Source organism: Lynx rufus, unplaced genomic scaffold (assembly GCF_022079265.1).
Source record: "Lynx rufus isolate CCGP_SWC_20201006 ecotype Redwood Valley unplaced genomic scaffold, mLynRuf1.p SCAF_6, whole genome shotgun sequence".
NCBI lineage: Eukaryota > Metazoa > Chordata > Mammalia > Carnivora > Felidae > Lynx > Lynx rufus.
In genome coordinates this window covers 49,956,472-49,983,136 of record NW_025814878.1, presented here as the reverse complement: position 1 = coordinate 49,983,136, position 26,665 = coordinate 49,956,472, and the positions used below count along the sequence as shown (strand labels likewise).

At 40.4% G+C, this 26,665-nt stretch overlaps 1 protein-coding gene across 1 annotated transcript in view; it reads left to right on the top strand.

Annotated features, from left to right (window-relative positions):
* The window catches only part of CRYBG1 (crystallin beta-gamma domain containing 1), a 50,920-nt gene that overhangs the window by 8,362 nt on the left and 15,893 nt on the right, over positions 1 to 26,665 (top strand). The window contains exons 3-11 of the mRNA XM_047101215.1: positions 2,822 to 2,869; positions 2,955 to 3,073; positions 4,742 to 4,907; positions 7,898 to 8,037; positions 15,320 to 15,446; positions 19,384 to 19,419; positions 20,416 to 20,570; positions 21,242 to 21,368; positions 21,459 to 21,604. Coding sequence (XP_046957171.1) covers positions 2,822 to 2,869; positions 2,955 to 3,073; positions 4,742 to 4,907; positions 7,898 to 8,037; positions 15,320 to 15,446; positions 19,384 to 19,419; positions 20,416 to 20,570; positions 21,242 to 21,368; positions 21,459 to 21,604 — 1,064 coding nt within the window. The remainder of the gene's footprint in view (positions 1 to 2,821; positions 2,870 to 2,954; positions 3,074 to 4,741; positions 4,908 to 7,897; positions 8,038 to 15,319; positions 15,447 to 19,383; positions 19,420 to 20,415; positions 20,571 to 21,241; positions 21,369 to 21,458; positions 21,605 to 26,665) is intronic.

Here is a 26,665-nt window from a genome sequence, read left to right as displayed (position 1 = left end):
TATTTTAAAGCTAATGAATTTATATGTTGTATTCTGAAAGGTGTAGGTAAGGTACCTTGAGAGTTCAGAGACAGACCAGATGTTCTCTCTTACCTGGTTCTGCGCAAAAATGCTCCGTGTCGTACTTAGAATTTTGAATATTTGTAAAGCTGTTTCATTTATTGAAAAAAGCCCCCACCAAGAAATCTTCCTAATCCCTTCTCTTGCGATGTAAGATTCACTCTTTCTTCCCATAAGTAGCAATAGATGATTATCCCATATAATCCAGGAACTAATTTCTCTTTATTTGGAAGTTTCATCAGGGAAACATTTTTCCTACAGAGGTGTGGAAGCATAAAGGCTTTTGGTCTGCACTGAATCTTTCCCTCAATGTGATAGAGAGGGCAGCAGAACAGGATTTTGAGGAACAATTATGATTTCTCCATCTTCCTTTACCTGATTTCCAGAAGTTGTTTTCTTTACTGAGTTTTTGGTGCGAATGTGTCTTTCTGTTACCTCACTTAATGCTCAAGTGGAGGGAAGACCATGGATGAGGAAGGCAGAATGTAAGTTCCAGAGGACAGCTGTGCTAGTCCCAAAACTGGAGCGGACCTCTGTTCCGGTCGCCTCACACAGCCAGTCAATTCCGATCCTGTGCCCCCTTCCTCATTTTACAGGGAGTACGGCACGTTTCTGTTTGCTGCGTGGCCTTTGGCTCGAGCCTGTCATAGAATATAATTTTGGAAGCTCTTTCAAAATGTACGGTTGGGTATCCCGTGGAAGTTCAGATCCCTCTTTTCAAAAATTTGCAAACTTTTTGGTCTCAGGACACTTTCCTATTTAAAAATTGTTGAGGACACTGAAGAGTTTTTGTTCATATGGGTTCTGCTTATTGGAATTTATTACATTAGAAATTAAATCCTGCCATTTGCAGCAACGTGGTGGAACTGGGAGGGTATTATGCTGAGTGAAATAAGTCAGAGAGAGACAGATATGTTTTCACTCATATATAGAAGTTGAGAAACTTAACAGAAGACCATGGGGGAAGGGAAGGGGAAGAAATAGTTTCAAACAGAGAGGGAGGCAAACCTTAAATACAGACTCTTAAATACAGAGAACAACCTGAGGGTTGATGGGGGGATGGCGCACAGGGGAGAGGGGAAAATGGGTGATGAGCATTGAAGAGGGCACTTGTTGGGATGAGCACTGGATGTTGTGTGTAGACGATGAATCACAGGAATCTACCCCCAAACCAGGAGCACACTGTTTATACTGTATTTTAGCCAAATTGATGATAATATTAAAAAAAAAAAAAAGAAAGAAAGAAAAGAAATTAATACTAAGAAAAGTTTAAGTCATGAGAACACACAAGCACCTTCTATTAAGGTATCAGAGAAGTTATGCCATCACATGTCCTGGACCATCTGGAAAATTCTACCATGCTCTTGTGAGAGAAAGAGACTGAAAAGGAAAATCCCCCCTTCTTAATAAGAAGTGTTCTCATAATATGAGAACACTTTTGACCTCAGTGACTTCCTGAAAGGTTTTTGGGGATCCTTCAAGGGCCCCGGGACCACGCTTTGAGAACCACTGCTGTAAACAAACAAAATTGAATCAGCACATAGCGCTCAGAAATCATAAGATTTTTGAGTGTTTCTCTCAAGCGCAAAATTTCCACTGGTCTACTTCCCATTCATTCCAGCCTTATTTTCTCTTTTTAATCATTCTTTGATCACTTCTCTTATTTGACAGCAGTCTGGTGAGTCTGACAACAGAATACACAGTTTCCCTCTGGAATCTCTTGAAAAATCACGCCAAATCAAGTAAAAAGGAGAAGCAGACAAAGTGCTTTATACTTTCTCTAGGTCTTTTTATGATTAAAAAATTTTATTTTTTGTTTTTCCGTAGGTCTTGGGCTTTGTTTATTCTATAACTATTCTGTCTTTATTGTCTTACCTGAATTTTGTTTTAAATTTCAGGCTTTGTCTTCAGCTTATCTACTTATAATGTGTATATATAAATAAGTATATGCCGTTTGGATTTCTAATAATGCTCTCCTGAGGCCTTCTTGTGGTCTTTGGCATGCTTTCCTGTGCCATGGTGCAAGAGTGATCAGATCAAAGGCAGTCCTTAAAATAAGCATCCTGGTCAGCATTGAAAGTAGTTCATGTTTTATAATATTTTTTCATGTGTAATTACTATTTTTATTATGCATTTCTGGTTTTACTGGTCTTGTCAGCTCGTCTTGAAAATGATTAATTTTAGAGTCATAAAAAATGTATTTTGTCCATCAAAAAGGGAGGATTCAGTATACTGTGTGTAATATACTTTGTGGTATATACCATAAACCCCCTTTTATGTAGACTAATACTTGTTATGTGATAAGATGTTACTGTGAAAAGACAGTATTTATAGATTCGGATAAGTAAGTATATAAACACTTAAAACTGATGCAGCTTCTTCTAGATACATAATTAATACTTTATAATTTCTCTTGAGATTGTACAGAGATCATCTGAATTATAATTTCTTAGCTGAATTCTTATTCTGTGGACTGATATAAGGTCTGGCTCTTGGGCCCTGAATTTTCTAAATTGGTAGAAATATTCTACCTGTTTAAATGAGAAATTTAAATGGCACATTCAGTTAGAGGAGAAAAAGATCTCTTAATAGTGTTGACTCAAAGAGCACTTCAGTACAGCTTTGGCACAGATCAAGGTGGACTGTTTCAAAACTGATAAATTGTGAGGCAAAATTTGATCTTAAAGGATCATGGGTGGAGAAACTCTGAAGACTTTTACACAAAGTTTAATTTCTTGTGTTTTTGTTCATCTGATTACAGACACTTAGAGGAAGTGTTCCTAATAAAATCAATCCCCGGCCTGGAAAGGTAAGACGATGTTCCGTTTCTAGCCTAGATTTTATTTTAGTCTGATAAAGTCCAATCCTATGCTGCCACTCTCCTTTTCTTATAGGTAGTGATCTACAGGGACCCAGATGTCTCTGAGGAGTGCATTGAAGTTTTCGGTGACATTGAGGATTGTAGCTCTTGGAGCCTCTCTCCGGTGGTAATCGTCAAGGTCGTCAGAGGATGGTAAGAAGGGCACTTTGGGTTCCTGACTTAGAGGGTTTGTGTTTTACATTTTTAATTACCTTTTTGGTCTTCAGTACTCATTTAAAATTATGCCTTTAGCAATGTAAAGGGCAGAAAATACTAGTCTTAGTAGTAAAAGAAATTCATATGTAAGAAATTACGGTTTTTAAATATTTTTTATTTTTACATTTATTTATTTTTGAGAGACAGAGAGAGACAGAGCACAAGCCAGGGAGGGGCAGAGAGAAAGGGAGACACAGAATCCGAAGCAGGCTCCAGGCTCTGAGCTGTCAGCACAGAGCCCAATGGGGGGCTTGAACTCACCAACTGTGAGATCATGACCTAAGCTGAAATTGGACGCTTAACCGACTGAGCCACCCAGGTGCCCCTAAGATATTATAGTTTTTAACCACGTTTCTGATTTATAGAGGTGATGCCTTATTTATGTACAGCTTTCTTTTCCCGTATATCCTCATTTCACACTGCTGGGACTAATGCACATCAGAGTCCACACTAACACTTCTGGTTTATGAATTTTCAGAGACATCGGTAAGAACTTCAATAGTCATGTGGGTAGAATATTAAATATCCTATAAGAAAAGACATTTTGGATGACTAACCTAAAATTTATTTTTCAACTTTTCAGCAACAGGTGGTTTTGATTAAAGGAACTGGTAAAAAAATTATTTACCAGCTTGATGGCTTCTAGGAAATACACAGGAAGTTGAATTAAGAAAAGACATTTTTAATAAATCACTTATCTGGCATAAATACTTATCTTTGGTACCTATCTATAAACTTTTTTGAAATGTGGTTGGCTTTAGACAATTGTGGTCTAAAAAACTAGTTAGGGTTTTTGTTTGTTTTCTCTTTGATTAAATATGCAACATCTTTCCTGTTAGGTTTTAAATATTTTAGTATTTTTCTATATATTCAACACATTCATTACAAAACTACAATTAGCTGTTCTTAAATTTGACGACTAAAAATACGGCTAAAGACAAATTTTCTATCAATTTTATTTTTAATATGCTAGTGCTTTTTTTTCCCCAACTTTTGTTGGCTTCTCTTTTAAAAGTGTAAGCATCTAAGAGCAGCACTGTCCTATATTAAATGAGATTTTCCTTAGTGTTTGGATGTTTGTTGTTTGGAAGGAGAATTTTAAAATGCTTTCCATTAACATATATTACTTTATATCAATATACCCATTGATATGGTTCTAAAATATAAGTAAAAATCCCTCTAAGAGCAATATCTTCTACATGTATAAGGAGAAAAAAGCATTATAAGAAAAGTCCATTTATCTGATGTAGTACCATTTACAACTGTTCACTAACTGACAATTCTGTAGCACATAAGTGGCTCTACAATGTTCGTATCGACAATCAAAAGTTCTTTTAGATCCTGATATGGTTTTTCGATTATCAGAGGCTTAATTATGCCCAATAAGTTTAGTTTTAGGGAGAGTTTATACATCTTAACTGCCGGAGAATTTCCACAAAACATATATAATAATTGGCTGCAGTGTATATTGTGAGAGAGAGAAGAGAAGGGGAGGAGAGGGAGACAAGAGCAGGGTGGATGGGGGGAGAGGCTATTAGCTAGACTATTTGAGTTATCAAAACCTCATCAAGTGTAGCTAATAGTTTTGCTGTGTTTTACTCTTAGTTGGATTTTGTATGAGAAACCAAATTTTGAAGGGCACTCCATTCCCTTAGAAGAAGGAGAATTGGAACTCTCTGGTCTCTGGTGTATAGAAGATACTTTGGAAGGAAACGAGGAGGCAGAGTCTGCTAAGCCTGTGGTGATTGGTTCACTCAGACATGTAGTCCAGGTAGGTTATGGGAAAACCAGAATCCACTGATTCAGCCAATATTTATCTGTTTATTTATTTATTTTGTTTATTCATTTTTGAGAGATAGACGTGAGTGGGGGAGGAGCAGAGAGAGAGGGAGACACAGAATCCAAAGCAGGCTCCAGGCTCTGAGCTGTCAGGACAGAGACCGACGTGGGGCTCAAACTCACGAACCATGCGGTCATGATCTGAGCTAAACCGACCTGAACCGGTTAACAGATGTTTAACCGACTCAGCAACCCAGGCGCCCCTGATTCAGCAAATATTTATTGAATGCCAAGGATGATACTTACTTTGAGAGAAAAATTCACTTTATGACATAAGTGAATGGGAAAAACAGTTGATTGGTGCTCCATGGATATATTTTCCATACATTTGTACACTTGAAATGAATTAGAAGAAACATTCTAATTGATTAGTCTTTTTTTTTTTTCATGATGAATTTGGAAGATTGATTTCTTACTCCTGTCCCCCATCCCCATCTCCAAATGTATTTTACTTAATAACCTGATTTTGATGAATTCTATATGCGTAAGTTTTTCTTTTACTTAGTGTTTTGGTTGCTGTGTGAGTTATTTTTTTTATTGTTATTTTTTAATGCTTATTTACTTTTGAGAGAGAGAAAGCGTGAGTGGGGGAGGAGCAGAGAGAGAGGGAGACACAGAATCCGAAGCAGGCTCCAGGCTCTGAGCTGTCAGCACAGAGCCCCACGCAGGGATCGAACTCACAAACCTTGAGATCATGACCTGAGCCGAAGTCAGATGCTTAACTGAGTGAGCGACCCAGGTGCCCCAGTTGCTGTGTGAGTTCTGATTACCTTGAGTGGCTTACAGGAATTTTATTTTGGAAAAATAAATAATCCCCAAATAATTCAGTTGATAGTTCAACTCTGGGATTTCATGTGGGTGTAAGAACAGTAGGTACTTAAAGTCACTTTAGGGACTGGGTAAAATGTCTTGGTTCCTTATCTGTTGATGAGGAAGTTGTATCTGTCTGTCTTTGTGGCTGTTGGAATTTGATGATTCTTTACCTTTAAAAATGTAGTTAATGGTATCTTCCAAGTGGAAAATTAAAACCCCATTTGTGTAACAGATGGGCATTAGGGTGCAGTAGGGAGATAAGGAATGTTACAAAATGAGAATGAGTAAGAATGAGTAACAGCTTTTGGCAGAGGAAAATATCACTTGTTTCTTAAATCAACATTTCTGAGTGACTTCAATGATCATTGGTATTCTAAGTGATTTATCTTTTAATAGTTTTAAGTATGTAATGTGATAAACCTTAAAACATTGAGGAACCCCATTTTAAAATGTGATAGACAGGGGCGCCTGGGTGACTCAGTCGGTTGAGCCGTCTGACTTCTGCTTAGGTCATGATCGCACAGTTTGTGAGTTCGAGCCCCACTTTGTGCTGATAGCTCAGAGCCTGGAACCTGCTTCGGATTCTGCGTCTCCCTTTCTCTCTGCCCCTCCCCCGCTCACATTCTGTCTCTCTCAAAAATAAATATTCTTAAAAATTAAAAATAAAATGTTATAGTCATGGGATAATTAACCTGCCCTTTTTATTTATTGCTCAAATAATACTGGTAATAAAGCAATGTTTAACCTATCACCCCAATCCCACCATCATGAGATATTTTCTCATAATTATTCTAAATTCCCTGCTCCATCTTGGCCAATTCCATTTTCTGTAGTTATAATCATGATACAGGTACAGTGCTGTTTTCCTTTTTTCACTTAAAACTGTGGTTGGCAATCCTTTTTCTCTCTATATATAATTTTCCTGAAGATCACACTCCCTTTGGTGACCTCTCTTAGTGAGGTGCAATGGTGTCAGAATCTGGTGGGTGAGGGTTCAGGTGCTCTCCAGAGCCGGAGGGTAAATAAAGGCAGTGAAGCATATTGGTAAAGAGGCACCTCCTATCTTGCCTGGTAAGAGCCAACTTAATGCACTTAATGCTTTTCGTGTTACTTATTATATGGTTTGAGGTTTCCATGAAATGATGTACCATCATTTATTTTACCTTCTTTTTGTGGGAATTGGTTGTTTTTAGTTTTTTACTCTTTTAAATTATGCTGTATGAACATTTTTGTGCATTTAGTCATTTATAAATTTCTGATTTATTTAATTAGGGTGAATTTTTCTGAATGGTGTCATGCTAAAGGGTAGGGACACTTATGACTCCTGATACGTTACGATTTTTTTTTTCCAACGGACTGTGGTTGCTTAAACATGAACATAAGTCACTACATAGTTAAGAGGGTCACCTTTTTAGTGCATTAAATTTGTTCCTTTTGGTTATGTTTAAAAGAGCCTCCCCTGAGCCAACCTAAGTGTCATTTCTTCTGCATCTCAGTTCACCTAGCTCAGCAAGATTAGAGTTCAATAAATGTTTGATTAGCACTTAGGCACTCAGCCAGGAGAGGCCTTTTGAAGTATGTTTGCTGGGCAGGACATGGAACAGTGACCACAGTCATAAATGTGTACCTTTGCTTTAACAACTTAGACCAAACCACCATCGTAGAGCTTTGATCATAGTCAAGGAGAGTTACCATAAGGGGTTTGTTCATAGGCACAAAACGGCAGTTGAGGAAGGCTCCAAATGCAGCCCCTCTATGGACTCTAGAGCCTCTGGAGTTGGATGGTCATTTCTGAGGAGAGCAACTAAAACTCCTGTCACCAAGGAAAGCCAAGCAGTGTTTTCAGTGAGGATGAGAGGAATAAATATGTTCCAGAACATTTATGGGGATCTTTTCTGAGGTATATGGCCAAAGCAACATGGCTGCCCCAAAAGACCACATATTATTAAGTCATGGGTGAAAACAGGGAAGGGATAAATGGCAGGTGCTCTGTGAAATGTATGTGTATATTTAAAGTTTATTTTAATTATTTAAAAAAAATAACGAGCTTATTGTAAAGTACATGCTGTAATTATTATCATAGACGTGTACTTCTTTTTCTTCCTTCAGGATTACAGAGTTAGTCAGATTGACTTATTTACTGAACCAGAAGGGTTAGGACTCCTAAATTCCTACTTTGACGACACTGAAGAGATGCAGGGGTTCGGTATCATGCAGAAGACTTGTTCCATTAAAGTACACTGGGGCACGTGAGTATTTTATTTCAGATGCAATTTTAATGAAGCTTTTTTGTGAGTGTACTAATGGAAGGACTTAAGTTACTCTCTGATTTGTTGTCCTGTTAAGTAATGATCGACTAAAAGGGTTTTTTTTTCCAGATGGCACATAAAATTCTGCTGCTTTTGTACCTATGTCACTATGGTTCAGCTCTCTTCTAAACAATAACGATTTCTTGGAGGAAGTGCAGGGGAGGAAAAAACTGCGTTTTTAATGTTGGGATTTCCTTATCACAGAGGAACCTGATTCGTTCCAAGCTGTGTAACAGATTTTGCCTTCATGGTAATTCAAAGGAGGTAATTCAAAGCATGTGTTCCTGATACTTCAGGAGGCCCTCCAAGGCCAACACACATGGTACATGACTTCCTTGAACATTTTCACACAATGCTGTCCAGAGCCCTTACGAGGTTGGTTTCACAAATTGCAGGAAACTGCAAGAGTGTTTTGAAGGAAGTGGGGAATATCTCAGATGGGGGGAATTAGGACAGAAAGTGCAGGCGGCAGTCCCGAGTATCGAGTGTCGTGGTCTCTGAAGTGGAGCAAACAGCCCAGGGCATGGGAAAGACATCCACTGAGATGCAAGAAAACACGCTGAAGCTTCTCTATATTTCTTTCATGCATTCATTTTTTTTTTTAATTTTTTTTTTTTCTTCAACGTTTTTATTTATTTTTGGGACAGAGAGAGACAGAGCATGAACGGGGGAGGGGCAGAGAGAGAGGGAGACACAGAATCGGAAACAGGCTCCAGGCTCTGAGCCATCAGCCCAGAGCCTGACGCGGGGCTCGAACTCACGGACCGCGAGATCGTGACCTGGCTGAAGTCGGACGCTTAACCGACTGCGCCACCCAGGCGCCCCTCATGCATTCATTTTTTGATGTTACTTTATTTTTGAGAGAGAGAAAGCAAGCAGGGGAGGGGCGGAGAGAGAAAGAGAGAGAGAATCCCAAGCAGGCTCTGCACTATTAGTGGACACGGGGCTCAAACCCACGATCTGTGAGCTCTTGACCTGAGCCGAAATCAAGAGTCAGATGGTCAACCAGCCAAGCCACCCAGGTGCCCTGCATTTCATTTAACATCTCCTCCTTTTAAGATTTTATTGTTATGTATGTTTTCTATTCATAATATATTCAGTGATAACATATATAATTTATAAATATTCGTATATTCAGAGAAGGCTCAAAAGTTTTCGTCAATGGCATATGCAAAAAACAATACCTGTGTAATGGGTCAGATAGGAAATACTACAAGAAACACGAATCCGAGGAACAGCAATAATGCTGTTTTAGAAGGATGGTCAGGAAAGGTCTCTGGTGACATTTTAAGGAAGGGATGGAGTCAGCCCTTGGGATGTCTGAGAGGGGAGGCTCTGGGGGCGTGTCCCAGGCAGGAAGCCATTGCGAAGCCCTGCTGGGTGTGTTTGGGGAACTACTTAGGGGGTCAAGGTGGCTGGAGAAGAGTGAGCTAGGAGGACTGGGATGGGAGAGAGGCCTCATGTCCTGTCTGCTTTGGGGAGGGATTTTAGATTACTCCAAGTGACATGGTGATCATTTTGATCTAACTTGTTCTTTAGAAAGCTCACTCTAGCCACTATGTAGAAAATAAACTGTAAAGAGGCAAGAGTGGAGGGCACCTGGGTGGCTCAGTCAGTTAAGCATCCCAACTCTTGATTTCGGCTCAGGTCACGATCTCAGGATCATGAGATCGAGTTCTGTCAGGCTTTGTGCTCAGTGCAGAGACTGCTTAAGATTCTTTCTCTCCCTCTGTCTCTGCCCCTACCCCTCTCATGCATGCACGCTAGTGCTCTTTCTTCCTCTCTCTCTCTCTCTCTCTCTCTCAAATGAAAAAAAAGAAATAGAGACGAGTGGAAACAAAGAAACCAATTAGGAGGCAGTTGCAATTATATAGGCAAGAGGTTTTGGTGGCTTAGTGCTGGTGAGAAGTGGTCAGATTCTGGATACATTTTCATGGTAGAACTGTCAGCATTTACAGACAGATTGTATGTGGGGTGTGAGGGGCTGAGAAATATCTAGGCTTTGGGATGCCAGCATTTATTGGGATGGAAAAAACAGGAGTTCGGTTGTGAAGAGGTGAAGCTGGTCGTGCCAACTGTACATCCAAGTAAGAGGACAGGAAGGTGACTGGATACAGGGGACTGGGGTTCCAGAGGGAGGCTGGAGATAGAAATTCAAGAGTCCTCAGCACAGAGAAGGTACTTCAGTCGTGCACTGGATAGATCTCAAAGGGAGTAGAGAAGCCATCTGAGCCTTGGGCTTGTTTATATTTAGTGGTTGGGAAGAAAAGGAGGAAGCTAAACAAAAGAAAAGGTCTTCATCTTCGCTGCCTTTAATTTTTTTCCTACATCAAAGAGATCTGTAGATCTTTTTTCTCAAAGTATTAATGTGAAATTGAGAGCAACCACTTTCCTTAGAAAAGAATGAAATAGGCGTCTGCCATAATATTTTAATCTCTGTGTCTGGACGGTTTCATGACTCAGGCTTGGGCTCTGTTGAAGCATAATGAGCTACATCTAAGTAATGTCTCTTACTTCACAGTAAGTTTAACTTGTCTCACAGAGGGGGAGTCCCAAACCTGCCGTAGCGTCCAGTTTATGATGGCTTGTGTGGGGACAGACCTCTTTTTTCTGGCTGTTCATTTCTATTGCCGTTAGGATAATAGAAAGCTACTTTGGATGTCAGTTCAAAGTTGGGGTCGTTGAACTTGGTTGGCTGGCTTTGGGAACAGGTCATTAGTACTTTTATAGATCTCCAAGGGGAGTCTTGATGGGTTGGGAGAATTCAACTGATAACAAGTACCTGAGCTCATTTTGCTTCTGTTGGTGCACTGGTCCCCTGAACTGACATAAGAGATGTGTTTCCTTAGATTCCGTTAGGAGATTTATCCCAGAACCTATTTACTGTGGGTTAAACTCTTCTACACCTACACAAAATAAGGGTTTTGCTTGCCAAATTCTTACCTGAAAAATTGAGTAATTTCTAAAATCTTTTTTCAGATTCTGTTGAGTAGAATTTGTTTTTAAACCTTTGTTTTAATACCTGGCTAATGCTAGTACCCATCCTCCCAGAGGTGAGGGTATATCTTCTTGGCAGGGGGTACATTTCTTTTGAGGGGGTATATTTCTAATAAAGAATTTTGGAACTTTATCAGGAGCATAAAGAGCATGTATTCCACAATGCTCTTTGTTTCCTTGTTTAACTAAGGAAGACTGGCTTTAGTCATTTCCTCAAATTTAGGATTAATTTTTAGCATAACTGGCACTAAAATGCTGCTGTTCTGAACTCAAGAGACAGTTTTTAACGGCCAGATATTCTTTGATGAATTTTATTATGAAATATTTGCTATATACAGAAGAAGATATATATGTGTGAATTATGAAGCCTGGTAATAAGACCGATTCCTGTGTGCCTACCACCGACCTAGCATGGCGTCCACTCACCGTCCCCAGCCCTGGTCCCATCCGCCTGACTCCTCCATACACGTAACCTCGCTCTGGAATTTTGCGTTTTTCTCATACCCTCATTTTACAGTTTTACCCTATAGTATCAGTCCCTGCAGTATTTAGGTCTGCTGTCATAGAGAATATGCCACAATCTGGTTTCGTCTCTGAGCATTTCTTCAAATCATTTGACTTGTTGCTGTATTGCCTGAGTTTTCTGCATAGTAGGGGTTGGGTCTAGAGGTATGGTCACATGCGGATTCGGAAAGGGTCCTTCACGAAGGTGGTGCCACATCTGCCTGTTACTTCACAAAAGGAGGCGGTGCTACCCAGCTTCCCATTAACGATGCTGAGTTTGTTTGGTTAGGTTGGTGCCTCCTACAACTCTCGACTGTAAAGGGACCTTTTTCCCTTTGAGAGCCATAGCTCACCCTCTTTAGAAAAATCTCAAATTCGGCACATTCATATTTAATCTTTTGAGTTTCCAGTTGGTTTCTGTAAATAGCCAACGTTCATGTGTAGCCATGTCTGGAGATAAGACTTAGGATCTGGATGGAAATACTGTTTTTTGGCTTAAGGATAAGTGAACAAGCCAGTGCCTGGGTGGCTCAGTCGATTAAGCATCCAATTCTTGATTTCCGGTCAGGTCATGACCTCACAGTTCAGGGGATCAAGCCCTGTGTCGGGCTCCACGCTGAGCATGGAGCCTGCTTAAGATTTTCTCTCTCTCTCTCTCTCTCTCTCTCTCTCTCTCTCTCTCTCTCAAAATAAATAAACTTAAAAAAAAAAAAAAGGTGAGCAAGAGAAGACCAATTTTTTTAATTGTTAAAATTTTCTAATGTTTATTTATTTTTGAGAGAGACAGAGAGTGTGAGCAGGGGAGGGGCAGAAAGAGAGGGGGACATAGACTCTGAAGCAGGCTCCAGGCTCTGAGCTGTCAGCACAGAGCCCAACACGGAACTCAAACCCATGAACTGGAAGATCATGACCTGAGCCAAAGTTGGATGTTCAACCAGATGAGCCACCCAGGTGCCCTGAGAAGACCTATTTTTCTTGTGTGGCTAAAGGGTATTTTTTTAAAGGGTATTTATAAAAGAATAATTACATATTTTTAATCAATATATACATAGTCATTGTAAACATACAAATGGATATTGTTGACATAATAACATTTATGGTTTTTTAAAAAGCTCCTACTTTAGAGTTATACTGTTTGTTCATAATGTAGGTAAAAGCTCATTACCTAAGTACATGGGAAAACAAGAGTGCCTTTAGAAACTGAAATAACACTGACACTGCCTGAAGATAGTTTCCCCCTCTCCCGATGGCCTCATGAATAACGTATCTTGTTGGAATAGAATTTAGGAAAAATGAATCATGCTCTGTGTATGAGTTTTCAGATTTCAGAGTCTGCCCAACATTCATAAGTGTGGGTTTAAGTTTCTTAACAGGCCCTTCATGCTCACTGAGGAAGTCTTTTCAAGTGTATCAGTTTGTGTTCAGTTTTTTTTTTCTTACAAATTCCCCTTTACCCAAAATTACCTTCCTTCTATACATATTATGTAACTAAATCACATGCTTCAAGAAAAGTGAAATGTTTAGTATCAGATGAATAAAACCCCTCACTCCAACTACAGAAGGAAAGGCTTTGTGAAAGGGTACTGTGGTCAGCAGTATTTCAGGATCTCACCATCACTTGTTTGTGAGCCATCCATGGAGTTTACAGAAAATTCCACCATTCAGTCGGGGGGAGTCATTAGCCTAATAGCAACATTTCTGATGAACCACCATTATTTAGTTAGGGCGTGAAATCAGTGTGTGGTGTGCATGTGTGAGGTTTGAGCTCTAAAAAATATGTAATGCATCCTTACCTGTCATGCTTCAAATGTAGGGAGCTGTAAAGGACCCCAGTCTTAGCCTCTGCTTTCTTGTGGGTTAGGGTCCTTGCAGTGCTAATTTTTTAAAAGATAAGCCTTTTTCCTCTTAATTTTTTATTGATGTATATGTAACAAGATTTGTACCAAAAAATGCACAATAAATCATAAGTGTATAACCTGAGTGAATTTTCAAAGTATAAACATAATGTAGATCAAGAAATAGAACCAGTATTTGTGGATTTCTAGAACATACCCCCAGTATAACTACCATCCTGACTTCTAACAATGTGGATTAGTTTTCATCCCCACACATACACCACTCAGTCTGTCAACATGTGTGTGTGTGTGTGTGTGTATTGACAGGTCTTCAGTAGGATTTTGATTGTAAATCCCTGTATGATTAGTGAGTCTAGAGAAGTTACTGATTTATCCAAGGGAATCTTTAACAAAACCTGTCATCTAAAATGTGCCTTGGGCCAGAAGAAAGCAAAGAGGGTGAATGAGGCCCATTTTGCTGGTAAAAGATTTTATTTGCAGCCATTCTCTCCTTGGTATGGTGTTCTGGGGTACCTGGAATACCCCAGCTAGGACTCTTTTAGTGAGACTAACAAAGATTAGGAGAGGATATGTGGTCACCAAGAGTTCTGTATTTGTGTATAAAGGGGGCATATTAATAACTCTCTTAGGTAAAAGTCACTTCTCTACTATGTCATCTTCCCAGAACCCTCCCCGGGACTAGGAAAGTGTTAAGACTGCACAGTCTTTAGGGGCAGTGCTAACAGGCATGGTTTTCTGGTTTCCTGGTTTCCTGGTTTCTAGCACATTAGGGGAGGGTGGGGCTGCTTCTTCCCTGACCGCAGCAGAAGTGACAGCTGACAAGCCTGATAAGAGGGTGTGGTATTGACAAGCCATAAAAATCAGATTCAAGAACTCAAAAAGCTGTTGGGCCTGGGAACAAGCAGGCTTACAGACCTTCAAAGCCCCCAGGGTACCACCGTGCACCGTCCTCACAGTGATGATCCTGAGTCCTTGTAAAACGCATGAATTATGTGCACTTTCTGGAATGAGAAAAACTGCTACCAAAAAATGACTAGGAGCCTGGCTTGGATCAGCCCTGCATCTGATACTTGCAGCTGTGTGGCCCTGGACAGTTTACTTCACCTCTTCTGTAAAATGGGGACAGGAGTGTTCCTTCGTCATGGCATTGTTGTACGGATTGGATGATATTCCAGGTGGCATTTCTTGCAAGCTCTAGGTAGATGTTACCTGTTGTTAGTTTTGGGCACTGTGACAAATGAGTAGGTGGGACATCCGATTCTTTGGTTACAAATGAGACGTTGCCTTTTATTTTATATTTTTGATTTTAGATGTTTTATTTATTTTTTTAGACAGAGAGACAGAACGAGTGGGAGAGGGGCAGAGAGAGAGAGGGAGACAGAATCCGAAGTAGGCTCCAGGCTCTGAGCTGTCAGCACACAGCCCGATGCGGGGCTCGAACCCACAAACCCTGAGATCATGCCCTGAGCCGAAGTCGGACACTCACCCGACTGAGCCACCCAGGCGCCCTGAGATGTTGCCTTTTAAAACAAAGCTTGGGATTCCTATGTTGGGCCCCTCTAAATACATACAGTGTTACAAAATCACTACTTTTATTACTTGAAGTGATACAGATCTGCACTGAAGCAATTCATAATATAAATTAAAATAAGTGGACAAAACCACCAGGAGACCAGTAAAAGATCAAGGACAGGCGCATGTAACGGCATACTCCTCCTTGAATCTAACGTTGCTCACGTATCTGAGTGGAACTGTACATGGTCCGGATATGCATCGTCCTGTTCTTTCCCTTCTTCTCGGTGGGGTCCTGTGTGCCACTGAAACAAATGACAAGTCCTCTCTTTTCCTCCTTGATACTTGCTTAGGTGGCTGATTTATGAAGACCCTGGATTTCAGGGTGTGCCTTTTATCCTGGAACCTGGCGAGTACCCCGACTTATCCTTCTGGGATACAGAAGAAGCATACATTGGATCCATGCGGCCTCTGAAAATGGTAAAAATCTAACAAAAGGTTCTTGGAGTCCGTGATTTTTTTGTCAGCCTGACATTGATGGTTCACAGGCTGTGACTTTGAAGCAATAAACAGACTTTTAAAAACACAAATCTATAGTAGAGGGAACCTATTGCTCGATAGAAATAATAGAAAGGATAACCTGCTGGTCGCTGTAGATGAAAAAAAAATGGCTAAGCCCATGTTCTTTGCCTTCAAGGCATTCTCAGCCGTGCAGAGCCGCGGGCGTGTGTACAAGGCTTCAGCCCAGGGTAGGTTTCAGAAGTGAAGAAAATGTAGGATCAAACGTTTGTGGAAAAACAGGAAGGACAGATGAAGTCCAACTTGTGGGTGATGTGACAGAGAAGGGGGATAATTAGGAGAGCTTTGTGCTAAATCAAGTTGGCTCTTAACAACCAAGCAGGACGGTGTCCAATGGAGATGTCAGGATGCTCTGCGTGAGCCAGGGTGGAACTGGGGGAGGGCAGGGCATGTTGGGGACCACCCCCATTGTAGCCACCAGAGGCTAGGCTGGGTGGCAGCTTTGGGGGCCCTGGGGCTGGATGTCTGAACATTGTCCTCCCAAGCATCTGCCTTAGAAAGGAGCCTGTGCTTCCTCCGGCCTCCCCCTGTATTTGTCTTGTTCTTTTGGTCTCTTCGGCTAGACTCTAAGCCTTGGGAGGATCCAGGCTGCACCTGTCTTGTCCCCATGTCGAGCACGGTGTGTGCTCATTGGCAGTAGGCACTCCCCAACTACCCACAGGAGTGAGGCTCTCCTTACGAACAAGGTTTTGCAGGTGCAATTTGCAGCTGTCTTGAGTCAGTTTGAAACAAATTAGGAAGCCAATGAAGATCATTTTTATGTTAATTTTACCCCTCCTGCCAAAACCTGTGGTTTAATTACCTCATGTTTGTTGGTCTCCGTGCAAAACTCATTTGAATTATAGATACATTTATAATGTATGATTTGTTTGTAAAATTCACTTTCAAAGAACATAGTTTAGTTTCGTGAAGATATGAAAGAGTTGTCCCAGGCTTTGAAGGCTGTTTTAAATAATTTACAAAACTGTGAAGTTTATGGCATTAGAAAGAGATACTTTTGAAGAGGGTGCTTATGGTATTTCCCCCTCCCCCCTTATCCACAGGGGATACTTTCCAAGACCCCCGGTGGATGCCTGAAACCTTGGATAGTACCAGACCCTATATAAACTATGTCTTTTTCCTATGTGTATATGATAAAGTTTAACTTGTAAATTATAATTTATATAATTTATACCTATAATTTATAACATAAATATAAATTATAATTTATAAATTAGGAACAGTAACTAATTTAACTATTATTAACAGTAACTAATAATAAAGTAGAACAAGTATAATAATATACTGCAACAAATGTTATGTGAGTGTGGTCTCTCTCTCAAAATATCTTATTGTACTATGACCGCCCTTCTGGTGACAAGGCACAATGAGGCAATGCCTGTGTGATGGATGAGATGAAGTGAGATGAGTGACATAGGTGGCTCACCCGTATGAGGAGGGGTGACACAGTATGTCAGGAGGAGGATCATGGCCGTAGATTCTGGGTCTGGAGTTCTTTCTTGTACAGCAAGAAAGCAGAATGCAGGATCAAAAATGCAAGAGAGGCTAATGTCTGGGAGAAGACAAGAGCCCTGAGTATGGGTCCTTACTCCGTTTTTATTAGGATCAGAAGGCTTACAAACATGGTGATGGACGTGCACAAAGAAACAATGAAATCGTGAACATTAACTCGTGGGCTGGGCCGGAGGGAAAGGGGGTTTGAAGATATGCCCTGTTGGGGGTTTGGGTCAATACCAAACAAAATCCTGGCCGTGGTTGGGCAGAAGGTTGTTGACAGCACATGTGAGGCCCCACCTCTGTTTACCTAAACTGGCCTAAGGGGCCAGAAAGACAGAATCTGCTACCTCAGGGTCAACAAGGTGCCTTTCTTTTGCTAATTAGCTCCTCTCTGGGCGACTTCACCCCACAGCAGTCTATAGCCCTATTTACCTGTTTACCTAATTTGGTCCTGCCTTCCTGTAAAGCAGCTTTCTGCTATTGTACTAAGTTAGGGGGCATTTCCACCCTGAATACCTAATCTTGTTTACCTCATCTTGGATGTTTTCATCCTGAGATTTCCTATTCCTATACCTTTGTCCTATACTGGGGGCTTTTGCCCCGTTTACCTAATCTTGTGTACTCAAACTTGGGTGTGTTCATCCTATGGCTTTCTAATTCTTTATGCCTTGTTAACCCATCAGTGCACGCTCCGGGAATTCCTAAGCTTATTCCCCACAGATCATCTGCTTCTAAAACCTCGATTGACAGCGGGTAACTGTGCAAAGTGAAAATGCAGATAACGAGGGACTACTTACTGCACTAGGTTGTTTAAACTCTGGTTTGGTGATAAAATCGGCAACATTCCTTTAAAATTACAGTTCGTTTGGTGCATTTGAGCATCTTTCGCTGCACTTTCAAAAAAGCTGTCCTAGGGGCGCCTGGGTGGCTCAGTCGATTAAGTGTCTGACTTGGACTCAGGTCATGATCTCATGGTTTGTGAGTTCAAGCCATGCATTGGGCTCTGTACTGACCGTGCAGGATCCCTGCTTGGGATTCATTCATTCATATTCTGTCTCTCTGTCTCTCTTGCATTCTGTGCCCCTCCACCACTCTCTTTCAAAATAAATAAAAACTTAAAAAATAAATACAAAAAAAGCTGTTCTATATTCATGGAAAATATTCTCCTGACTTTCCCGCTGCTGATTTTAATCCCTACCCTGTTTGTTATTTCTGTGTAATACCTTTTCCTGTGGCTTATTTTTAGTGAGTTTTTGGTTACTTACAACAACTGTTTATTATAAAAGTATAACAACTCCCCTCAGACCCGTCCTTTGGGCTATTTTAAATTCTATCTGCAGTTCACCTAATTATTTCAAGAGCCCTGCAGAGCCTGTTGTGAACTTGTGTGAACTCAACAGTTTTGTAAGCCATGGGTTGCAAAATCAAACGCCTCCAGGGGCCAGGCAGCAACTAGACATGAGTGAGGGTGGCTGGGAGTTGAGCTGAGTTGAGTGGTAGAGACAGACAAACCAGGCTCAAGTCCTGGCTAGAGGAAAAGCCCAGTGGAGAATTAGTAAGTGCACAAGGTGAGGGTTGCTGCCTATGAGAATTTGCGTCCAGACATGTCAGGTCTTAGGACTGCTTTTTTTTTTTTTCATTTTCCAAGATTCTTGATCTTTATTTTATTTATTTTTTTAACTTTTTAAAAATATTTATTTTCGAGAGACAGAGTGTAAGCGGGGGAGGGGCAGAGAGCGAGGGAGACACAGAATCCAAAGCAGGCTCCAGGCTCTGAACTGTTAGCACAGAGCCCAATGCAGGGATTGAACCCACAAACTGAGATCATGACCTGAGCCGAAGTCAGATGCTCAACTGACTGAGCCACTCAGGTGCCCCGATCTTTTTTTGTTTGTTTGTTTGTTTATTTTGAGAAAAGGGAGAGAATCCCAAGCGGGGGCCCAATCTCACAAACTGTGAGACCTTGACCTTAGCTGAAATCAGGAGTCAGATGCTTTAGCCAACCAAACCACCCAGGCGCCCCAGGACTGCTTTTTAAGAGAAATGAGAAATATCTATTTTTATGAGACATTTTCTGAATTACAAACAAACAAACACAGCTTATTGGTATAACAAAAACATAACCTAACTCACAGATTCAGCTTATAGACCACCTCTGCTCTACACTGTCTTCCTCATTCTTCATCTGCATGGTTGGTGACATCAGAACTGTCGCAACATAAATTAAACCAGATGCACTCACACTGGGAGGTTCCATGGCTTACCATAAACTACCATGGGTAATATATGGTAATCTATCAATGAAAAACCGGTTTTCTTACTGTATTATTTTTCTTTTCAGGGTGGACGTAAAGTCGAATTCCCTACAGATCCAAAGGTAAAAATATATGTGTTTTACATTTTATTCCCATTCCATCTCTATGAAGGTGATGCTTGTGTGGTTTTACATATCCGCCTCCATAAACATAACCGCAGCTAAAGGAAGTTGTCCCAGCTTACATGCCGTCCCTCAGACTAGAGCCCTTACACTGGCTAACAGTACGTGTAGCCATGGCTTAAAAGGTTGATTGTTGTGTTAAGTTTATAATTTGTGTTTGTGTTTACTAGTTGTGGGGCCTGCTGCCGCTTGCCAGTTACTCAGGAAAAAACTTTGTTTTCAAGACAAGTTCTCCCCTTCTGCTACTCTAACATGCTCTTTCTGCTATTTCTACTTTGCACATTTATGACACATTTATATTTCTTGGTTTTTTTTCTAAGTAGCCTCCATGCCCACTGTGGGGCTTGAACTCATGATCTTGAGATCAGATGTCGCATGCTGTACAGACTGAGTCAGCCAGGCACCCCTGTTTCATTTTTAAAGCAATGTGGGATCCTTGGTTCCTTAGTTTGGCCTAAGCGAAATTATAAATATCAGTTCTAGACATTGAACAAAAACCAATTTTTTAAGCCAATTATTTATTAACTGTCTTTTGAACCTTGTCTTTGGGCTGCACCACATCAGGATAAAAATTTAGGGCTGTCTGGGTGGCTCAGTCAGTTAAATGTTCGACTTCAGCTCAGATCATGATCTCCTGGTTCATGAGTTCAAGTTCCACGTCCGGCTCTGTGCTGACAGCTCAGAGACTGGAGCCTGCTTTGGATGCTATGTCTCCCTCTCTCTGCCAGTCCCCTGCTCGTGCTCTGTCTCTCTCTCTCAAAAATAAATAAACATTAAAAACATAGTTTTAAAATTACAAGATACTGTTATTTAGTTTAAAAAATATGATCAGAACATTTTGTGTTCTAGGGCTTAGTGATATTAAATGACTGAACATTCAGTTTAGCTGTTGAAACCTTTAACCTCTTTCACTTACCAGTATATCTTCTATTATAGGTAGTAATTTATGAAAAGCCTTTCTTTGAAGGAAAATGTATGGAACTAGAAACAGAGATGTGCAGGTTTATGGCGGAAGCAGGTGAAACAGAAGGAACAACTGATGACAGTTTGCCATTTATGTCAGTGGGGTCGATGAAGGTTCTGAGAGGAATGTAAGTAGATGGGAGTAACCTGAGGAGTTTCTTTTTTATCATTTTAGTGAGTAATATACATGCCCCACCCCCAACCATTACAGATAGTGTGGTAGAGTGAACTTCAGACATGTTCTTCTCAGTCCACTCTGACCTGGAGTTGACACAGCAGATCGAGGTGGTGGTTTGGGGTCAGTCAGCTGAACGAGGCTGATAAATTGGCCCAGATTGATCAAATCTACATCTTATTAATATTATTCTCCAAACTATTGAACTGTTAGTTTGCTTTCTATTTTTTTATGATATTTCGCACTTTATGTATCTTACATATTTCCTTTAGAAGTATATACTTCAAAGTCTTGTACATAGCCAAAAATATATAATATTTTAATTATGCCTTGATGGAAGTTTAGCCAGTTTTTTTGCTGAAGTTCTTTGGAGTCTTCTTATTAAACACACACACACACTCCCTATACTCCTTTACAGAACATTGATGTATGTTTCTTAGGTTATTCTTTAGGAGGCCATTCTATTAGTCTCTTAAATTTTAGAGGAGAATTCCAATTGTCATAATGCATGAGTCTATGTCTAGCTTCCTAACTGTTAGTATTTGTGAATGAAACTGATATATACATGGGAAAAATTTCAACACTGACGAAGATTACCGCTCCTTCATGTTTTTTCTCTTGCAGTTGGGTTGCTTATGAGAAGCCTGGATTTACAGGTCATCAGTATTTGCTCGAAGAAGGAGAGTACAAGGACTGGAAAGATTGGGGAGGTTACAATGGAGAACTTCAGTCATTACGACCTATATTAGGTGTAAGTTAAAGAAAAGCTAATGGCTAATACTTGATCTTTTTTGAATATGAATGGCTAACTTTTGAATTTTGATTTTTTTTTTCTTAATAGGATTTTTCAAATGCTCACATGATCATGTACAGTGAAAAAAACTTTGGATCCAAAGGTTCCAGTATTGACATATTAGGAATTGTTGCTAACTTAAAGGAGACCGGATATGGATTGAAGACCCAGTCTATTAATGTACTGAGTGGAGTGTAAGTGAAATAACCCAACCGGGGTTTTAACCATTTTTACTTTGCGTTGTATTAAACTAATAGCGTCTCTGACAGAGACAAAGCGTCTCTGACAGAGTAGGCACTCAGGAAATAAACATATCAAGGACTGAACATTAAGTCAGTCATTTAATGTGTACTGCCACAATACTTTCATAACTGCTTTTTAACATCTTTCTCATATAATCTTTTTTTCATGTGTCATGTAACATTGCAGTAGACTTTTGGGTTTCAGGATAGAAATTCACCGGTCCACTTCTCTTACCATTCTGCATGGAAAGATTCCCTGGATTTCTTATGATGGGAATCAAATAAAAAATAATCTTAACACTAGAAACCTGAGGTTGGGATAAAATCCCATTCGATTTTACTACAGTCCTTGTAGGGGAGGAAAAATTTTATTCTACCCATCGAGATTCTTCCTGTTAATTAAACTGACACAAGACAGATTAACAGGAGAAAAAAATCACCAAAGTTTAATTACATGTTCAGGGAGGCCCAATAATGAAACTGAGACCCAAAGAAATGACCAAGGCAGGTAAGTTTTATATATTTTAGACAGAAAGACAATACATTTGTGAGGAATTGGCAGGATAAAACTTGTTTGGGAGCTTTAATTAGTATGGAATTGTAAACAGAATTTGTCTCATGTAGTAAATTGATAAAAAGTAACAAGGTTTGTTTATACAGTCTTCTCAGCTCTAAAGTCCCTATCTCTGGTGATGAAGGCATGTCTCTACCTCCTGGTACAGGGAGGACACCTTTCACATGGGAGATTTATTTATTATTATTTATTATTTATTATCTCTGCTTTCAGGGAGACAGGAGGGTCTGAGTGTCTTTATTGCACAGGCTTTACTTTGAAATAACACTGATTATGCCATTGTGGCAGCACCTATATCTACACCTGCACCGTTTCGTTTCTTCACTATTATTTTGACCTAAAAATAATTGTTTCAGCATACCTGGAGTTAGCAATTGAATGCTTTATTAACGTAAGCTTTTATTGAAAGATGGTCAGAAAAGACTCTTGGGGATGCATATGACTGCAAGCCAAACTAAATCGGTATAAGTGATAAAAATGGAATTTATTGGCCTACATAACTTAAAAGTCCTGGAAAGGGGGTACCTGGGTGGCTTAGTCGGTTAAGCGTCTGACTCTTGATCTCGGCTTTTGTCATGGTCTCAGGATTGTGCGATGGAGCCCTGCATTGGGCTCAGAGTGGAGCATGGAGCCTGCTTGGGATTCTCTCTCAATTTCTCTCTCTCTCTCTCTCTGCCCCTTCCCCACTTGTGTTTTTCCTCCTGCCCTGCTCCCCTTAAAATAAATAAACTTAAAAAAAAAAAAAAAGTCCTGGACAAGATTTTGCTTCATTCATGGCTGGATATAGGGTTTAGACACTGGCATTAGAACTTGCTCTCTGTCTCTTGACTAGGCTTTTTTTCTGTGCTGGCTTCATTTTAAGCAGACCACTTCCATCTGGTACATTAGCTACTTATTGTTCTTCCATCTCACTGTATCCAGTGGAAAGGACTTCTCTTTCCCACAAAAGCTCCAGGTTTCGGTTTGATTCTGTAGGCTTGGGACATGTGTACGTGCCTGAGCCAATCACTGTAGTCAAGGAGATGATCATGCCTATGTTATGTGCCCAACTCTGGAGTAGTGTAGGGTCAGTCCCATAGAAGCCACTTTTATATGATTGGGGTGAGTTGTTCCCCAGGAACATCAGAAATAATGAGGACAGATACTGGATGGGCAAAACCGGTGTCTATTAAAATAAGTTATACAATTATTCTTATGATCCAGGTTGATGTCAGTTATAGTTGGGTATAAGTGAGATTATTCTTAAATAATCATATGAATTTATTTGACGTTAGTTCTGTTGAAAATGTTTGTTAGGTTGTTTTTAAATTTTATTTTAGAACATATGCAAGCAGGTGTGAGGGGCAGAGAGAGAGAGAATCTTAAGCAGGCTCCACACACAGCATGGAGCCCGATGCGAGGCTCAATCTCATGACCCTGAGATCATGACCTGAGCCCAAACCAAGAGTTGGACACTTGACCAACTGAGCCACCCAGGCACCCTGATGTTAGGTTTTTTATGTCATGAGTAACCTAGGCTATTTGGATCATTCTAACCTCAACCCATTTGTATTTCATGGAGCCCTCCTGTAGTGTCCCTGGATATCTGAGATGTGTGTACAATGTAATATGCTTTACTGTTAGTCATGTTCACCAAATCCTTGTGTTGGTTGCTGCTTGTGGTGCCCTCTTGATAGAGTGACATCTGGGATTTCTGGGTCTTCCTTCTTAGCAGGAAATGCCTTCTGTGTCCTGCTCTGGAACCCTAACATCTTACCATCTGCCATAGACCAAAGGTATTAGTACGGCAGTTCTCTGAGATAATGCTGTGGTTCTACAGTATTTTAGACTGCCTTTATTTAAAGCTAATTATTTAGAAGGAAAACAGTGACTAATTCAGTCTGGACAAATAGTTGTACATTTTGGTACTCACCAGGTGTGTTGGTCCCATTAGTCAGAGTCCAGTCATGCTTCCCAGCAGAGGAAGCAACAGGAAGCTGGCTAGAATTCTCTTAGGGCATTTATGTGCACGGTTCTGTTAGCACAGGTAGAATTGTACCCAGAGCCAATCTTTTTTTTTTTCTTCTTTTTTTAGCCCAGTCTTTGTTTGCTTGAAATTAGATTCCTTTATAAAATGTTGCTTTTATAGGTTTCTATTTTTAGTCATTTCTAGTTGTATTTCCTGGTTTAGTTTTGTTTTTTTTTTTTTTTTTTTTTTTAATAGCAGTTGAGTTGTGGTCTTGGGGGAAGTTGAAGGGAGGTGTGTACACATCACCACTTCCTTTCAAATTCTGTGGCTGTGGAAGGGCTGTGTGTACCAGGGCCAGCTGCTTCCTCACAGGTCATTTAGTTGGTTATCTAACAAATATTTATTGAGGTCTGTTATGTGCAAAGCATTATATTATGTCCTCACAGAGGTCACAGCATTTGTATAAAACATAATCATTGCTACGAAAGACCTAGAGATTAGGGAATCTTGGTTCTTGATTTCTCAGTATGGAACTCAAAAGCTTTTCAGAAAAACTTTTTTGAGATTCTTGTTCTGGAAGTGTCTTGTAGGAGGTTCACTCTCACATGGGTGATAAAGTCCCTGGGAGGTAAATTCATTTTTAGCTCAGAAACAGAGACCAGCCTTCAGGAAGGATGCTTATGAATCTGACCGTTGAGGTTTTGAGAATGCATTCCGTTTCTTACTGAAACAGAAGAAACTCCCTTTCACCGCCCTGCTGATCAACGTCAGGTTCTGCACTGTGCTCTTGTTCACATGGGGGCAACTGGGCTCGTTGTTTTGAAACTGAGAACAAAATGAAATATTTCTAGAGTCCACCTGAAAAAATTAAAACTGCTGTTGCTTTAAATTCTTTTTCCTTTTCTCTTCCATGGAAGGGCTGGTTTGCCCCACTGCCCCTACGTTCTGAGCAGGGATTCCACTTCCACGAGGCTGGGACCTGCACGTACTTGTAGCAGCCCCCCTCCCCGCCACCCCACCAACCTCATAAACAGAGAAGCGTTGATTCATGTGTACAGAATCTGTTTAAACAAGGACAGTAAGGAATTTTCTTCGTAAGAGTCTCAAGTAGAAGTTATAGATCTACCAGAGAATCTCAGACCTGAGTTTTAGGTTTTTTTTTTTTTTGTTTTTTGTTTTTTTTTTACCCTCATGCATCAGTGATTCATCTGGGGCCGCATCTTAGAAGGAAAACAACACTACTGTCAATTCAAGTAACATCTTAATAAGTGGTTGGTTTGTTTCAGCCTCAGTGAATTAGGCTTATGTGGTGTTGGGTGTTTGCTTACAAGTGATTTGTTTTAGTTTTATCGGGAAATAGAGCATTCACACTTGGTTAAAAAAAAAAAACGTGCTGGATAAACCTACTTTCGAGGTTCACTCGGTTGTTCTTCCCCCCTATATTTGGTCTTTCCCCACTCACAGCCCTTTCCCTTCCAAACCTTGAGGTCAGTCAATCAAGCAAAAAGGCCTTTTAACCCTCTGTTCTTTAACTTGTTAGAGCCCGCCAGAAATACTTTTTTTGTGATACGGCTATGACCTCTTTTTCTTTCTTTCTTTTTTTTTTTTTTTTTAAGTCCTGGGTTTTGTGAAATAGATTTTTCTTGCCGTGCACCTACTCCTCCCCACATAGCAGGATTCCACGTTCTTGCTTGGCTTTTGCTTCTCTTCATGAGGCAAAGGCCGTGTGAGCAGAAGCCGCACACTCAGGTTCCCAGGAGCCATAGAACCTCACATGATGTCAGCCCTGGGATCCTGGCCAAGCCCTCTACTTACAAATGAGACTATGAACTTTCACAAAGGTTAAGTGAGCCCTTCAAAGTTATCTGAAAGTTAATGTCCCGACCATAGCTGGAACTAGGTCTCCTAATTCCTGACCTCACCATGTTAAAGAACAGGTTTTAAAAATTGCTAATGAGGTTCTGAAATGGAGTAGTGTTTTCTGAAATATGACGGGACTGGCCTTCTAGCAGTTACTCTGTTCATTTGGGCAGAAGTGTGTGTAGAGACATTAGCTGTCATAAGCTACGTAACACTGGAGATTTTTACAGTGTTCTTTTTTTCTCCTTGATTGCTGTTCATTTCCTAGTAACGACTGTATCTGAGTTTTTGTATAAAGTCAAGCCCTTTTGGTAGTAAAATCATAATCTGTCCTAATTATGAAGCGTGTGGACTATTTTAAGTCTGGTGTAATGGAAGAGTAAATGAAAGGAAACTTAACAGGGCCGGTGGCAGCTTGGGTCATGAAGTGAAGAGAGCGTGGGGGGAGCCCCAGGAGACTCCATCATGGACTCAGTCATCCCTGGCCACTAACTGATTGTGTTACCTTCCCGTTCAAAACAAACACCAGTAAGTAATTACGTGTGATACTTTTCCTCCTCACACGCCTAGCGTCATTTCGTTTCTGGCATATGATAAATGGCCAGTTGAGTTTTGTTGAAAGAATCAGGGA